This window comes from Chelon labrosus (assembly GCF_963514085.1).
Source record: "Chelon labrosus genome assembly, chromosome: 19".
NCBI classification, from domain to species: Eukaryota; Metazoa; Chordata; class Actinopteri; order Mugiliformes; family Mugilidae; genus Chelon; species Chelon labrosus.
In genome coordinates, this window is record NC_140352.1 from 9,522,717 (window position 1) to 9,539,430 (window position 16,714).

The window sequence follows — 16,714 nt, forward strand, 5'->3', positions numbered from 1 at the left end:
CCTAGCCTGGATTCGATCCCTTGTCCTTGGATGCTATCCTGGATCGAGCCCTAGCCCTTGGATCATAAGCTATTAGTGAGTCCTATTTGAAAACTTTTGCTGGTAACTTGATGACGTCATAATGATGTCATCACGATGTGGCCTATTGGCCCCGCCCCTTACGGACATGGCCATGTGATGTCATCACGATGTGGCCCATTGGCCCCGCCCCTTACTGGCGTGGCCAGGTGTCACATGCACGTTAGCACGTTTGCACGCACCAGAGGCAGTGATGGTCCTTTGACGGTAGCTCATGAAGCGATTGTATCGAACCACTGTGCCGAGGCGTGGTTCGGTCACGTGACTAGTGACGAGGGTAAACGAATCACCTGAGGTTCGATTTGTCATGTGTATTACCTGGCGAGATCGAGTGTGTTCAGGGATACCCCAGATATTCTATCCCTATTTAATGGTGTTCATTTAAATGTTTCTTTGCAGAGTAGGTTGCTTTGTTGCTGCTGCTGTTGGTGGTAGTTGCTTTGAGAGTTAGTTACGTATTTTGTGGAGAATCATTGTAGATAGATAGTAAGATACAGAGAGAAATAGATCAATTAGTTACATAGTTAGATAACACTAGATTAGTAGATAGACATAGTTACATAAACGGCACCATTTAAATGGTTCATTACATAATATACGTGAAGAGTATATAGGGTTACACTCCCGCATGCCAAATAGGAAACACGGTCTTCAATAACTAGTATCCTTATCATTATAATTTTTATTATTATTTTATCCACTTGAAACCATACAGTAGTCTAGAGCAATCAAACATAAATTTGCTGTACAGTCCTATTTTTCTAACTCTCACTCATACTCTGAGTCAGAAGTGCGTGTATAGTTTTAGATTAGATTATGATTAGATTCAGATTCAGATTATGAAGTGACAATACACTGAAGATGTGGAGTGGTTCAGCTCTGGATGGACCACAGGAAAAAAAAAGGAGCAGGTCTGGCTTCTCCAACAAAGGCCTTTTAAACTTCAGTTCTGCCGGCCTCCTCCAATCACAGGCTGGCCCACAGGAAGCTGAAACAAAAAGGATTAATACCACTCAGGCACACAGACACACATGACTCACATGTAGACGTTATTGCCACCATGAGGAATATCTTGCCCCAGTTTAATCAGTGAAATGTTTTTGTTTTGTTCTGGAAGTAACTGAGAAACTGCTAACATGAGTTTGTACCAAAGAAATAAATTAGCTCCGGTCTGAGAAAGAACACACTTTTTTTTAACCTTTAACATTAACTGAACTGAACTAGCTTAGTTAATTCATCCTGAAGGAAATAGAAGTCTGCATCATATTTCATTGCATCGATGCAGTAAATGTCAAGAAACCGCAGTAGAGCAAACAAACAAAAATCCAGAATCCCAGTAAACATTTAAGGGGTATAGACGACCGTTAGACACCGCCTTAAACCCCTTCCACATGTCAATCGATTCACTCATAGCCCATCGTCTTGTAGCCGACAGCTGATCTCCAGTGGACCTTCCAGGCTCCGGTTGCCTAGGTAACGCTCATGTATATTATTGATATTGCTAGTGTATGCTTCATTACTATAAAAATGTACCACAATATTTCTTTGGTAATATAATAAAACATAAAGAAATTACTTTGAAAGACAAAGATATTGAATGTATTAAGTAAATGTCTAAATATTTGAAAGGTGCAAACTCCAGTAACCTGATATAACTATATATCCATTAGCCTGTATCTATATATTATTATATACATTAGACTGTATCTATATATAATTATATAGATACAGTCTAATGTGTAAAGGTTATGTCTTAGAACAGCATCTAGAGTTTCTTTGCTCTGCTGTGTCTCCTTGCTCCTGAGCCCCTTTATAAAGGTTCCGGGAGAAACCAAGTGTTTGATTGGAGAGGGGGGTAGAACATGTTCAGATGTTAAACAGGAATTGGCAGGATCGAATGTGGTGTAGGAAATAGTTTTAAATTAAGTTATTAGTGTAGTTGTAAATGCGATAATGGTAATAAGTACATGTGTTTGTAATTCATTTAGTGTTGTATTATGAATTTGGTGAAGGTGTCCTCCTGTGGATTGGTAGGGCTTGTGAGTTGATTAGTGGCAGTCTTTAAGGGATGATTGATGATGATGATGATGACCATATGCCACCAATGGTCTACGGTGATTGTTTTCATCAAGTTTTAGTATTTTTATTTTTTTTGGTGAATCAACATTTGGTTGGTCTGCACCTTCTCTTGGCCTCAAGCTTCCTGCTTTACACCAGCTGCTTAGCCAGGCACTCTAACATTAATCTTGTTGTCACCGCTCTCTATTTTAAAAGCAAATACCGTCTACGGTGCCAAAACTCCATCGGGGGATGACCCAACTCTCCACTATCAGCAGGTTGAATTTGGTAGTGGGAGCCAAAGTTGAGGATGACTAGGAATTGTCTCGATTGGTGCCATCCAGGCGTTTTTTAAATGATTGGATCGGTCCTGATCTGTTGTAATCATTTATTTGAGATGAGCCATAAATCAGAACTGTCCCTATAGCGTCAAAACGTCTTCTTCCTCGTCCACTTTAATGGGTGCCAAAAAATCCCCCCAAAAACAAGTAGACTACTTCTACATCTTCTCGCACTTGTGTTCCAGGAGAATACCTAAGTTTGTTTAAGATCAAATGGGGACTCAGATCGGTCGATACTCAATATTAAAAGGTCAGTATCGGATCGGGACATCAAGTTCTAGGAACGTTCTCTTTTTGTAGAACCTTGTTTTGTTTTTCCCAAAGATGAGGCAATCTCCTGGAAAACTTTAAGTCGTCATAAAAGTTGATCCAATAGGTTTTGAGATGTTCCCCTTGGAGTCAAAAATGTTGACCTCATGGTGGCACTATTGGAAATGTCAGTGGATCTCATAAAAAACATTAGGGTTTATCCTCTGGGGACCACGAATGTGTAGACTTTTCTATCCCTGCAGCTTCTAACTATGCTCTGAAACTGAAGAACATTGTGCTTCTTGGGTCAGCATGTGTGTTTCACTTTCACACTTGATCCCAGGATTAAGGAGAAAAGACGACACCCCGGCTGCGTGTACTCTTTCAAACTTGTATTTTTTTTTATTTGATAATACTGAATATTTTTGTCCTTCGCTCGGACTTACACAAAGCATCAAACACATGCACAGTCCTCTATTCACACAAGGTACCCATTTCTCATTTCTCTACTACCCCTTCTCCAAAAAGGATTTAATCGCTCTCACTCTCACGTTACTCCAGCGCAAGAGGACCTTCTCGACTCGACACTACAGCTAAAGACATCGTAGACAAAGACAGCGAAAACACACAAAAATCATGACAGGTATAATAATAACACTGAAAAAATACAAAGTAATGGAAACTGGAAAGAGTTTACTTTTAAATTATGCCTCTAATACTCCATCATATATATATTTGTTTTTTTTTTTTTTTTGTTAATGTAGCTTGAGGTGTATAAAACAGCACTGTAAACTTTGATTGAGTAACTTGCTTTCTAGGACAGCGATAAAGCTTTTTCGTTAATAACTGGAAGGAGCAGGAAAGACGAGTCGAAAGCGAAGCGTGTAAAGACCTCATGAAATGAACCGTCTGCGAGGATATACTGGCAAATCATGAAACCGCTGTTGGCATTTACAATCAACAGATAATACAAAGACACTGAAAGAACATCCCACAAGCTCTTTTTGTTTCTCTTTCACACGTTAAATCAAAAAAATCCCTTTACGTCCAAACCTCTCACGCATCCGTTTTTCTGTTTTTCTTCCACTGCAAGTACTATGTCTTGTTTTTTTTTGTTTTGTTTTTTTTTTTAAGATAGCAAGAGTTTTGTTTGTGAGTACGGATCAAACCAAAGCGCTCGAAATAGGCGAAATCTGCACCTGAGGTGGATCTGTCGGTCTTGGCGGTACGGTAATAACTGTCACATCAGAGTATTCAGGCTCTTGTCTTTACTGGAACTCATCCTCAAAAAGTGCAAATCTAGTTCTAATGCAGTAAATAATAATCATCAAGTAACAACAAAAGTATATGCATAGGTACTGTACAGCTACATAACAAGGGACAGGGGTGAAGATTTGGAGAAAGAAGAAGGGGAGGGGGTTTGATATTTCTGATTTGACTCAAGGGCAGTGAAGAGGTGCTGTTTTGACCTCAGGAGCAGGTTTAAATTTAGAGTGCTCTTATTCACACAGCATAGACTGGTCCAGTGAGCTTAGCCTCAGTTAAGATTTTAACCTAAAGAAACCAGAAAACAACCATCGGCCGCACAAGATGAATCATGTTCTTTTTAAAGAAAGCATGTCGTGGGCGTCAGGACGTCACTGGTTGAGCTAAATAGTTCCCAGCAGAGAAAATGAGAAAAGCGTCAACTAATAAGCGTTCGGAGAGAAGGGAGACAGTCATTTAATGAAACAAAAAAACAAAAAAAACAAAAAGGCAACTTGGAATTTGGCTTTGGAATAAAAATGGAGAATGAGGTAATAAAAGTAGAACGGGTTTAGCGAATGGTCGTCTGAAGATCGGGGGTTTGATTGGCGGAGAGCAGAGCTGTTAAAGAGCTTTGTGGGGCAGGAAGTGCTCTGTCTCACCGAGAATTTATGTCCTCCTGACGCCAGCCTCAGGAGGAAGTTACATCATCACTTGACCAGTCTATGTCTCATGATGCTATTTTATGTTTTCTACAGAAGTTGCTGTGTGTGAGAACGACATCTGAGCCTCTTCAGAGCGGCGGTGCCCGAGAAACGTCGGGTGACCGCAAAACAAAGAGAGGCTAAAGGTTGTTTTCAGACGCAGCAGGTAATTTCAGTCACATTATCTTTTATCTTAATTGTCAAAATCACTTTGCCTGATAATGGTTTTGTTAAAAAAAACATTATTATTATTTTTTTTCTCTCAATGGAACCGTTTACATTTATCTCCGTCAGGCTGTGCAGTGGGCAGTCACGCGTGCGAGTCACATGACTTAAGGGTCCTCAGCGTCCAGGAACTCCTTCTTGGGCGGTGCGACGCCGCGGTACCAGGAGCAGGAGCCGTCCGCCCTCTTGACGCAGGCGTAGTGGTTGGCCTGGCGTCCGTGCACCTGCTTCTCGATCATCAGGTCCGTCCACAGACACTCCTCGGGGGCGGAGATCTCACAGGGCAGAGAGGGGCAGCGCACGATCTGTGGGAAACACACAAAACAGCTTCCCTGAACTGTATGCACAACCGGTTTTATTTACAGACTTAGTTCTGGGTCCTGTAATTTAAAATACCAGTGGCATTACTGGCCGGGTATGGCTACCGAACAATTACGCTCAAAACTAAAACAAATGTTGTCTTGGTTCCAGAGATTTTTGATAGCTAGCCTCACATCTTGCATATGGTTTTGCTTTTAAGCATACTTTAGAAATTTAGTCAGCTGTCAGGTCTGATGGTGATCTCAGAGCTGTGGCTTCTGTTACCTTTTGGATCTCTTCCCTCACACATGGACCGACCTCGCAAGATTGCAGCGAGATTTCGAACAAGAGGACGCCGGAATCAGGCTGTGTTTTTAATTAACATCATAATCTATTGGAGGATTTTATGAATCGACGGTACGGACAGAAACCTGTGTAATTACTGATGTCAGCATCACCGTTTAATTAAAGTTAAACAAACACAACATGCGCCTTTAGGATTTAAAAGCGCTAAAGTGGCTTTTATTTTGAAGCAACGTAGAACAAGCGGTTAAAAGGAACAAATGACGAGCTCCAACATGAAAAGCCTTCAACTTTACTGTGTCCTGCTCTGAAAAGCTATGTGGAAAAATGATGTAAAGGTCCAGTTATGGATGGGACTGTTTCCGTCAGTCAGTCTACTGTTGAGTTCAAGACAAAGTAGACGCTCATGATGTTTACCGGACATAATACAGGCACATTTAGCTGCTGTAGTTTAAATGCAATCAACCATAATCTGAAAGCCAACACCACAGCAACACCAGGGCTTCATTTTGTAATACGAATGTGTACACAGGAAAACTGTAGTTTCTTACATCTGGTGTCCACTTTTGGGGAAGCTGATGAATCACTATGTGTTGCAAGCCATTTTCACATTAAGGTACCAACGTGCGACATGTTTGCCAACTGGTTTGCTGTTGTGGCTCAAGTCTCGTCTTGTTTGTTGTGTTATGTCTGGATTTGTGCAACAGGAAGTGAATAACCGAGATAAATCGCACCAAACAGGCGGCACCTCTGCTGCCTTACCTTGCAGTCACAGCCCATCTGGTAGCGCTGGCTGAGGCTCTTCTTCTGGGTGGTGCTCAAGGAGTCCCAGAGCATGATGTAATCGCACAGGGTCACATGCATGCTCCCGTCGGCCTCGGCCTTGCCTGGAAAAAGAACAAAAGGCCGATATATATATATATATATAGATGTATATGTAGATGAGGTTTCGAAATGATACACCAGACATAACATGCAAATCACCACCAAGCTCCTGGATGCATCAATATACATGTTCCCACTGCTCCGAAAACCACAGACACCAGATAAGCAAAGCTGATAAAATCTGTTACTTTTCAGATGGGTGCCTGCAGGCGTCAACAGAGACCACCTGTCCTCGTGATAAACTCATCGCACGAGTGGCACCAGTCAAAACAAACCGATGCGTCAAGCTGAGTGTACAGAGCTGCCTTGGCTGCGTCCTCTCCGCTTCACCAATATCTGTCTGCAGAGCAGCTCTCAACATGTTGAAGTCTTTAGAGTGCGTCCTCGCCGACGGGACTGACTCACGTTTCACATTTAACCCTTCGAGCTGGAGAAAGGATGAGTCACTTTAAAAAAGATGCCCCGCTCGGCAGAAACTTCATTTTCTTTCCTACTTCTCAACTCCTGCGTTTTGAAAATAAAAAAAATAAAAAAAAGAGCGACAGAGAGGAAATGCTGGCTTCAGCACTTCTTCTTACAACTCTATGTAATTAGAGGCGAGTGTTTGCGGGTGCATCTCTGTCTGTGATGGGGAAACCAGAGCATGAATGACATCATGATCCTCTGTCTCCTCCACTCACTGGACTGTGTCTCATTCACCGGCCAGATTCAACATAAAAACATTAAAGGAATAGTCTGTTACTCTGGTACTTAGTTATGGGTACAAAGCTAGTTGAGATTTAAAGATTGACTCTCATGCATTTCCAGATTGTTAGCTTAGCTTAGCAATGATTGAGGTGAACAGCTAGCCACCTGCTAGCACCTCTAAAACTAAGCCCAATGCATACCCCTCTGGAAAAAGGATAATTGTTAAATATTAAAATATTAATTACAGTTGCTCGCAGTTCAGTTTTTTGACAAAGCCATGCTAGCTCTTTCTCTTCAGTTTTTACACGAAGCATGGTTAAGCTAAGCTAAGCCAACCAGCTACTGTTGAAGCTGCGTGCGTCCAAATGTTAACTATGGGTTCTTCTAAACTTGTTTTCTTTTTGAAAATCCCAAGCTAGCTGTTGTTCCTCAGCCTTCATGTTAAGTTAAGCTAAGCTAACCAGCTGTTGTTGAAACCCGTCAAAAAAAAAAAGGCTACAAGTTATTTTCAGTGGAAGCCGGCAATAAGAAGCTAGCTGTTGCTCCTCAGCCTTTACGCTAAGCTAAAGTAAGCTAAGCTAGTTTGTTGCCATGTGGTGTGTTCAGCGTCACCGTGAAAAGCTGGTGAGCTGTTGAGCTGATGCACAAATCAAAGTTGAGCGTCAAACTATCACTTCTGTTTGCGTCAACGAGCGCCTTAGCGGCAACTCTGTGACGATGTAGGCGACTACGCTTGTCCGTTTGCTAACAGTGTTGCACGTAGTTTGAAATATTGTCTTATAGTTAACGGACAGGTGCTGATATTGCTCTTTTAATCTAACTTTTGGCAAGAAAGTGAATCAATAAATTTGTGTTGAACTTCTTTTTCAAAACTATTTATTTGGCCACTTGGGGGCAGCAGAAACAAGCTGTTAACACCAACATATTAACAACTTTTAATTAGAAGTAGCTTCGCTGTGAGGAGACTGATGAATGTTAGTCCAGCATTAATTCTTTTAGCTCCGTTTGTTTGTCTCTACCACATCCTGAGAGAAACATCTGGCTCTTTAGCTGCTAAAAGCTCCACACTGTTTTCACCAACAGTGTGGAGCTGAGCGATAGTGACCAGTGTTTACCGCTTCTCCACCAGAAACAGCTGTCTGCACTGTGAAAGCAACGAGACTGAAACAAAACAGAAAAGCTGCAGCCACACACGCAAACAATCGGCTGAAACGTGTTGCTCTGTGGGGACACGAGGAGGTTTATTTTCTCTCGCTGCCTCACTGCATGGGACTCCTTTCGCTTTAAAGTAGTCATGTGACACTTTGTTTATGTAAAAAAAACCATAACGTTTATTGCTGCTCTAAGTTTACCGAAGTTGTGCATATATAAACAGCCACTAAGGCACGAAACATCGCAGGAGCACCAGCTGTACCACGACAGACTAGCTCACTCCCCGTCTCCACAGGGTTTAGGCAACAGTCAATCATTACCCATAATAACATAAACAGTTACTCCTCCAGCATGAAAAACTGTCCACTAGTCTTTATCCGATCTCCTGTTTGTCTGGCCGACTGTTTACACCCGCTGGTCTGTATCTGATGATGTTCTCCGTCTGTCTGCCTTTTCTTTTCTTCCCTTTTTTTTGTTTTTGTGTCGAATCTTGGTCTATCTTTCAAAAACTGCAATCTGAAACATCTAAGTTGTGCAAAAACAGCAGCAGTGCGTTTAAAGGAATAGAAGAAGTTTAAATGTGAATTTGCAATCTCGCACTTTTGTAATTACTGTTGCGTCTATATTATTTTTTAGTATGCAACGTTCGCCGTTTGAATTACACAGCTCCTTGCGTAGCTTCTTGTTAGCTTTGATGCTGCTAAAATAAAAATCTAAAACTGTTTTTAGATAACAGCAGACGTCAGGAATCAAACCAGAGTAAAACATATCTGGTTTAAATGAAATAACTGCCAAATGAATTAGTTATTCAGACATTAAGCTATGATTTAAAGCTTTAAATCCTCTCTAAACTATTTATTTATTTACTAATGTGTAATAAAGCTATTGAGGAAAAGCCACCAATGTGTGTTTAACACGGTTCAACATTTTGGAAAATATTTTTTTATTTGCCTTTATGCCAAGAAGAGCAGATCACTGCCATTCTTAAAAGCTAAAGCTAGAAGCCAGTTAGCCTAGCTTAGCATAAGCAGTGGAAACAAATCGGTTTATTATGTTAAACTTGTTTAATTTGTACAAAGAAAAACCTTCTTACAGTGTTCATGCTATGCTAAGCTAAGCTAAGCTAAGCTAAGCTAAGAGGCACCTGGCTCGAGCTTCCAGTGGTGATAATCTCCTGCAAATTGAGGTGTCCCATCTAAGGACATCTCCTAAAATTGTGTTAGCCACCGAGGATGTACCCTGAACACGATTTCATTAGGGGCCGAGAATACACAACATTTCATACAGACCTGAGATCAAGTACTCCTTCTTGCCGGTGGCATCTAGGGTGACGCCACAGACGGCAGAGACGGGAGCAGTGAAGACGGTCTCGATGTCCTGGTTCGGCCCCTTGAACATCTGGAGCAAAAACCGCATTGAGGGGGTCAAGGATCACAACGAAGGACTCAAAGTATTTTTGACTAAAACACCTGGAGGCATCAGTTCTTACCTTGATTTGTTTGACCTCATACTGGATTCTCTTGATGGGGTTCCCGTAGATATCATTTCCAGAATCCACTTCTCTCTCTCCCACCACCTTTGCTCGAATCACTGTCGGGGGGTGAAGAACAAGCACATTGGCGTCAGATCGTAACACACAAACGCTCAATAATACAATATAAACCAGAGACAGCATGAAGTCTGATATGATTAACTGAGAAAATAAATACGTGTTGCAGCACCTAATCAACCTCTCGTTTATTCCGCTTGACGAACGACATCTTCACCAAAATTCACCACATCTCAGACAAAACAAAGAGTTCAAACAGCCTCCAAAACTGTCTGAAGTCTCGTGCACCAACCGCAGCTTTAGCATCTACAGCAGACCAGTCAATGAAAAACCCAACTAAAGGTTTACGATAGCCCAAAAGTACACGAGGGCCAGACACAATGACAGACTTGGCCTGAAGCACAAACCTTCAAAACACAACCAGGAAGCGATCAGAGGACGAGAATTAAGGATTAAAAAAAAATACTACTTGAAAGCCGATACACGGGAGAAAGACTCGGCCAGAGGTTTGTTTCTCACCGTGTGTGTGTGTAGCGTGTGTTTTAATGGCCTGACTGACTTCAAGCTTCAGCTATGCTTCGGGCATTTATTCAGAATGGAAAATATGAGCAATAGAGGGGAAAAGAAACATAAAATAAGCAGGAACAGAGGACACGTACACATAGATAAACACGCATACAGTCGACTGCTGGTTCTCTTACACCCTTGGGTTCAGTTTATGGCTTGGAGCAGACGCAAATATGGGGGCTCACGGCTCCCAGAGTTAATAACGCTCTCCTGCTCATTCCCTTTCCCCTCCTTTTTCACTCTTCCTGCTGATGAGTGCTTTTTCTGCACACGCAGCTAATAACGACTCATTACCGTCTACTCATTTAGTCTATAAAAATGTCAGGCACGTGAAGAAGGTGTCGTCCTTTCCTGAACGCCAGCAAAACAAAACCACAAAATATTTGTTTTATGACAACGTAAGCCAAGAATTACTTACTGTATACTTTTAAAATAAATTCAATATGGGTGTGTGAAATTCGTAAAGCATGTCTTCAACAAAACTGTTTATCTTAACTGAATTAAACTGCTTTAATCAAGACAAGATTTTCAGTATTACATTTAATAATATTAGCGTCGATATGACACATTTTTCGACACTTAAATGATGCGTTCAACCAATCAAATGCTTTGTTTCGATAGTTTAAACAGTTGACGTCTCCAACAACGCCAACGCGTTGTAGTTTTTGTCGCTCATAACATGAAAACGCAGCCTATGAGGAAAAAGTTTGAGCGTAACGACGAACCAGAGAGCGAAATCTCTGCACTTCTTCGCGTTGTTTTAGCCTCTTTCAGCTCCTTGTTTTGGTTTTATTGCTTTACCGTTGTGGATTAAATCTGATTTCACTCGGTGGATGAAAAAAAAAAAAGCTATTGTAAAAGATATTTTTAAGGCTTCTTGCTCTTGCGCGCAAATGCAGCGAGTAGGTGGAGACCAAAAACAGAGCTAAAAGGAGAACAAAGACGCATGTAGAGCTGCTCGTCGACTGGAAATCAAACTCCAAAGACACGTGTCCCGGCGCTCACATGCAACAACACACCTTACTAGCCAAGGTTTGGTCTTATCGCACAATCTTTCTTTCATTCTAAGTTTAGCTTTTCTTCTTATCGTGTTTCACGTCAAAGAGCGAGTGAAATAAGATGAACGTCTTCCTGGAAAGACTGGCTGAAAAATGTGGCTCGTTATCTTCATATTTAATCAAAACTACCCCCCCCCCCCCCCACCTTCCCCCCTGTTTTTACGAAGGCAGGCCAGATTTATTCTCCACCTGCAGGTTTTTGGATTCTTTTCTGGGCTTAACTCGGCTCTGAAATGTTGGACTTATAAGGATATATAATCTCCTTGTCGAGTTCTTTTGTTGCTTCCAGGGGGGAAAGTTTATGTCACAAAAGTTAATGCTCAAGAGCTCAAACATAAAGGCTTAAATCTGATTTCTTTTTTTGCCGGGACAGATTCCGTAATTGTAATCAAGAAAAATCACTACCTGAATACTTTGATTAATTGCGGCTAAAATAGAAAGTGGAGATAAATGGCTTAAAAACAGATTAGTTGACTCGGACGTGAGCAAATTCTTTTTAATGAGCAAAAAACGGAACAAGTTGTCCAAGCAGGTGATAAATGGCTTTATAAAGTGATTTATCTGGGCTCCAGGTTTTCACAAGCAAACTCTGATGCTTATGCAAATGTGCGGCGGCGGCAGCCAGAGTACACACATAAACACACACAGCAGTATACCTGGCTGGCACTCTCTCCCGCATTCCTCCCGGTTTTTCCGCTCTCATTTCCTGCCCTCGTTCCGAGCCATGGACTAATGAGCAAAGAATCAGCAGCAGGACACAATACAGAGGGGAAATAAACCTGCTATTCTCGACGGATTGCTATTATGGGAGCTTATCTGTCTACCAGACATGTTTACTTCTGCGATCACCCCTGCAATAAAGGCAGAGCTCATTGTCCAGTCTAAACACCGTGTTGTGGAGGCGGCAGACTACACAGTAGCGTGATGCTATAACAGAAAAGACTACCAAGGGGGGTTCCTGCTGGCGTCTGAGTTTGATTCCGAATTCAACAGATCAGCAGCAGTCAATCAGCAGCCAGGAGCCCCCTCCATAAACCACCATCTGACCCACATTTCGACTGCTCCCGACCGGGACGACGCTTAATGACTTATACATGCGTATCAGTTGCACTACGCAATGTTTTCCATGCAAACCCCATATGAACACACACACACCACATCCTAAGTGCCCCCCGTTCATTCCACCGCATGACTGTCCGTTTCTTTTTTCTTACTCCAGTGACCACCAAATCATCCCCGACTTTCCTGGTGTGGTTTGTTCAGCTCCAGACGTATGTGGGCCTTCTGTTTAACCTGTCATTTGAACGGAGACGAGCCGACCGAAAACACAATTCAGGACTTCTGGCAACATCTGTATGAAAGGGCTCGGAAGCTCTGGTTTTCTCTGTGAGGTCTTCGAGTTGCTGAAGCGTTACTGCTGTCACCGACAACAGATGTGGATACAACAATAGTAGCAAAGGTGACAAGTGTTTGGGCAAAAAAAAAAAAGAAAAGTCCATAAAAACAGAGAGCCTAAAGTCAAAGTAAGAGCTGTTTTAATGTAAGACGTCTGCAAAATTATACTGCCTTTTTAAAAACAACAGCGTATTTTCAGCCAAAGTAAGTGGATGGCCTAAATTAAAAGTCCGCTTTGCGTGATCTACTGATTTCACAGTTAAATCTTCAAAAATGTTCAATTTGCAATGACATAAAACAGAGAAAAGCGATTAATTCTTACATTTGGGAGGCGGAAACAAGCCACTCTGTCAAACGTTTCATCATTAAAGCTGCATTAATTGATAATTGACCACTTGGGGGCGACATTTTACACTAAAACAGAAAACGGTTAGCCTAAAATTCTGCATTTGCCTCCAGATAGTCTAACTACGCCAATATAAACTCTACTTTTAGCTCTGTTTCTGGTCTCTCCCATTCTCTTGAGGTAACTATCTGACTCTTTGGTTGCTAAATGTGCGCAAGCTAGTTGCTACTTGTATTGTTTTACAGTTTGGGACTTAATAAGCTGAGTGTAACCGTTTTAGTTTAAGTGTTTAAGTTTAGAATTAGTTGGTAATATAAGTAGCGCTAACTTGAGCCATTATTTTACATTAAAACAGTAAAAAGTTTAGCTTTAATTTCCAATAAACGCCTTCATTTAATAAGATCTCCATGAGTTTTAGTTGCATCTTGAATAAAACAAAATATTTAAAATATGAACAATGTTTTATGACTGAAAAAACGTTCACAAGCTAGTTGCTAATGGTGTCATTTTGCAGCTTGGGCCTTAGTAAGCTGAGCGCAACTGTTTTATAGAACATTGTTTGCTGAAAATAATTGGAGGTAATTCACTTAATACTTGATAATAAAAGGGAGCGAGATCATTTGAGCCATTGTTTACTTAAAAATACAAAAAGTGCAGCTTTAACTTTCAGGTACCTCTAATAATACAAAATATTTTTCACAAGCTAGTTGATGTTTCTGTCTGCTGTTTGGACCCGAGTTCAGTGCAACCGATATAACTGGGTGCAAATTAACTTGATGATTGATCAAGTCATTTGAGCCAAATATTTACATAAAATACTAAAAAGTGCAGCTTTAATTTTCAATTAACTGTTCAAGATTTACATTTTTAGAGGCGTCTCTAATAATATTACTTATTTAACGTTTGGTTATTGAACCAAAGCATGTAGATGATGTGAATCTTTTCAACATCTGGATTAAAACTCACGATGCACGTTGAGATCATTTCACGAAGGAAACTTCCATAAATGGCATAAATGTGAACGTGTGCTGTTGTCCGCTCCCGTGTCCACTGCCGCTTTTCTGCAGACAACAGGGTGACTCCGATCTTCCTGACCGCCGACCAGCCTGAGGGCAGTCTGACAGGGCAGGGCTGAGTGGAAGTTCCCCTTTGTGGTCGACAGATTTATATGAGAAGAGGATGTTTGTCTCTGCACATGTATATTGCGTGTGTGATTGTGTGGCAAGCCCATGACACTGCGTGATTTTTAAGGCTTGTGGTCCGGCCCAGGGCATCACTTTGCATGAAAACCAGAAGGTGACACACACATAGACACTGCTGTGTGCGAGTGGGATCCACCAAAACAAATCCCAATTGTCAGACCACATAACTCTTGACAATGTCACTTTGTCATTGCCTACATGCACATTTTCAGCCAACTCTCTGCCCTTTGCAAACCCATCTCAACCCTGCTCCTAATCCACAACGCTTTCTTCATCCCTTCCTCTCTGCTGCTGTGTATTATCAGCAGATTTGGGTTTTCAGATGTGGCCTCGTCCTCAGATCTAAAAATACTTGCGGCCACACACTGGTTGCTGTTCTAGCGGCCTGCAGAGCTATTAACCTGCAACCTCCCCCCGATCTGAGAGAACCAACAAAAGCCTTATTGACTCATCCGCCCTTTAAAAACAACGCCTGCACACCTCTCCCGTTAGACATCCTGTCTCTAAGACCTGCCAGCTCAGCGACACCTTGACTCACACCTGAATATGAAGCGGTCATGTGGCATTATGAAATTACACAGACCCTGTTCCCACACCCAAAGACGGAGCCACAGTGGTGTGGTCTTCGTTCTCAAGGATACCATGCATATTTTAACTGGGAGTTTTACTGCCTTTTTCCCCCTAAAGCACACCCTGAACTGACGGCCAGATGTCATGTGTAGCCAGTGTGAGTCCGCCGTGCATGGCGGCAGGCCTTCAGTTGTCTATCTGGGCCGTGGAAGTGTGTGTGCGCGAGTGTGTGTCCCTGCGCTGCACCGGAGCAAAGTTGGGAAAACCCCAGAAACATTCCTGTAATTCCTCCCAGCACCACCCCGAGCAGGAAGAAACTGGACAGGAATGGAAATTTTTCTTTTTTCTTTTTTTTTTCTCTCCCCACTTCTTTTAAAAAGGAGGAGGAAAGCTGTGACATATTCTGTGGTTGAGATTCAATCTCCCCTAGAAATCTCTCCTCACTTTTCCTCCATCCTGTGTCCTCCTCTACGCTCTCTCTCTCTCTCTCTCTCGCGCTCTCTCCCTCCTTGTCTCTTTTCCTCTCTGGTGCCACGTTGCCCTGCGAAAGCCAGACAAGGCTGCCTCGTCCCGGGTGAAGCCTGCTAGTAAACACACACTCTCTCTGTTTGAAAGACATTACGTTCATTGACGGTCCCCCCCCCTCCTCCCCATACTCACAATGCACAATATTTAAACAGCCACGTCTTAACCGTGGCTGCTGAGCACACAAGAGGACATAAAAAACTCAAAGTTGATTGTGATAACTAATTCATGAAAGATGCTCTGAGCTCCTAAGAGGGAAGTGCAAAATAAAAAGCTGCATTAAAGGTTTTATCTTTCATTAATGTGTGTGCTGAATTGTGCTTTAAAGGTTGTCAAAAATAAATAAATAAATAAATATTACAATGGGATCTGCGTGTGTGTGCAGAATGCAAGCTGTCTGGGCCATGGCCTTGAGGAGCAACACCACCCCCACCCACCCACCCCCTCCACCTCCTCCAGGCTTTTCCAGCGGTTTCCTTCAGCCTGTTTGAACCCATTCAAGAGCACCAGAGGCGGGCTGAGAGGCTCCAGAGCACCGCTGTGTGTGTGTGTGTAGCTCAAGTCGCTGGTGCAACATGGACCGAGGAGTAAACAACAACAACAACATCATCCTCACCCTCCCTCCCTCCCTCCCTTCCTTCCTTCCTCTCTCTCTCCGGTGCTGTACTCACCTACATCGGCGTTGCAGAACGCCTGTTGCGGATGAACCGGAGCACAGCTGCACGCTTCCGCGAGCTCCTCCACCCTCCACAGGACCAGCAGCGCGAGCGTGCACAGGATGCCGTTAACGGAAAACGGCATTTTGGAGACAAACACTGACGCGATGTGGTTGTTTTTTTTTTCTTCGGTGGTCGGTGCTGCGTAGATGCGTTGCAGTCAGAGGAGAGATCCAGAAGCGGCGGCGTCTCCTTCCTTCTTCCTTCTTCTTCTTCTTGTCTTTTAATTTCTTACCGACACAGACGTCAACAACGCCGGACTGCGTGCTCGCTCTGCTCCGGTGTGTATAAAGGTGAGGAGACGCGGTGTGAGGATGTGTCAGCTGTCTGTCTGTCTGTCTGTCTGGGACTGTTTTTGTTTCGGGGGATCGAGGCGGTTTTATACGGTTGCCCGTGCGGCTCCTCCCCCCCGGAGGGTGGCGCCTGGAGCCGGCAGAGGGCGTCCTCCGTCCCTCCGTCTGGAGCTGGAGCCACCCGGAGCTTTAAAAAATATATAATATAGTAATATAATATAACAGTCCTGCACTGAATTACCACTCACGAGTGTTTATTTTATGTT

General features: G+C 42.6%; 1 protein-coding gene across 1 annotated transcript; it reads right to left on the reverse strand.

The window, feature by feature from the left end:
- Window positions 1-3,105: 3,105 nt before the first annotated feature.
- On the reverse strand, window positions 3,106-16,518 carry timp2a (TIMP metallopeptidase inhibitor 2a). The gene is made up of 5 exons (XM_084568297.1): window positions 16,111-16,518; window positions 9,717-9,817; window positions 9,517-9,625; window positions 6,266-6,390; window positions 3,106-5,205 (listed from the first exon to the last, which is right to left on the reverse strand). The coding sequence occupies exons 1-5, from the start codon at window positions 16,238-16,240 to the stop codon at window positions 5,008-5,010; spliced, it is 663 nt and encodes a 220-aa protein (XP_084424423.1). The 5' UTR covers window positions 16,241-16,518; the 3' UTR covers window positions 3,106-5,007.
- Between the last annotated feature and the right edge of the window lie 196 nt (window positions 16,519-16,714).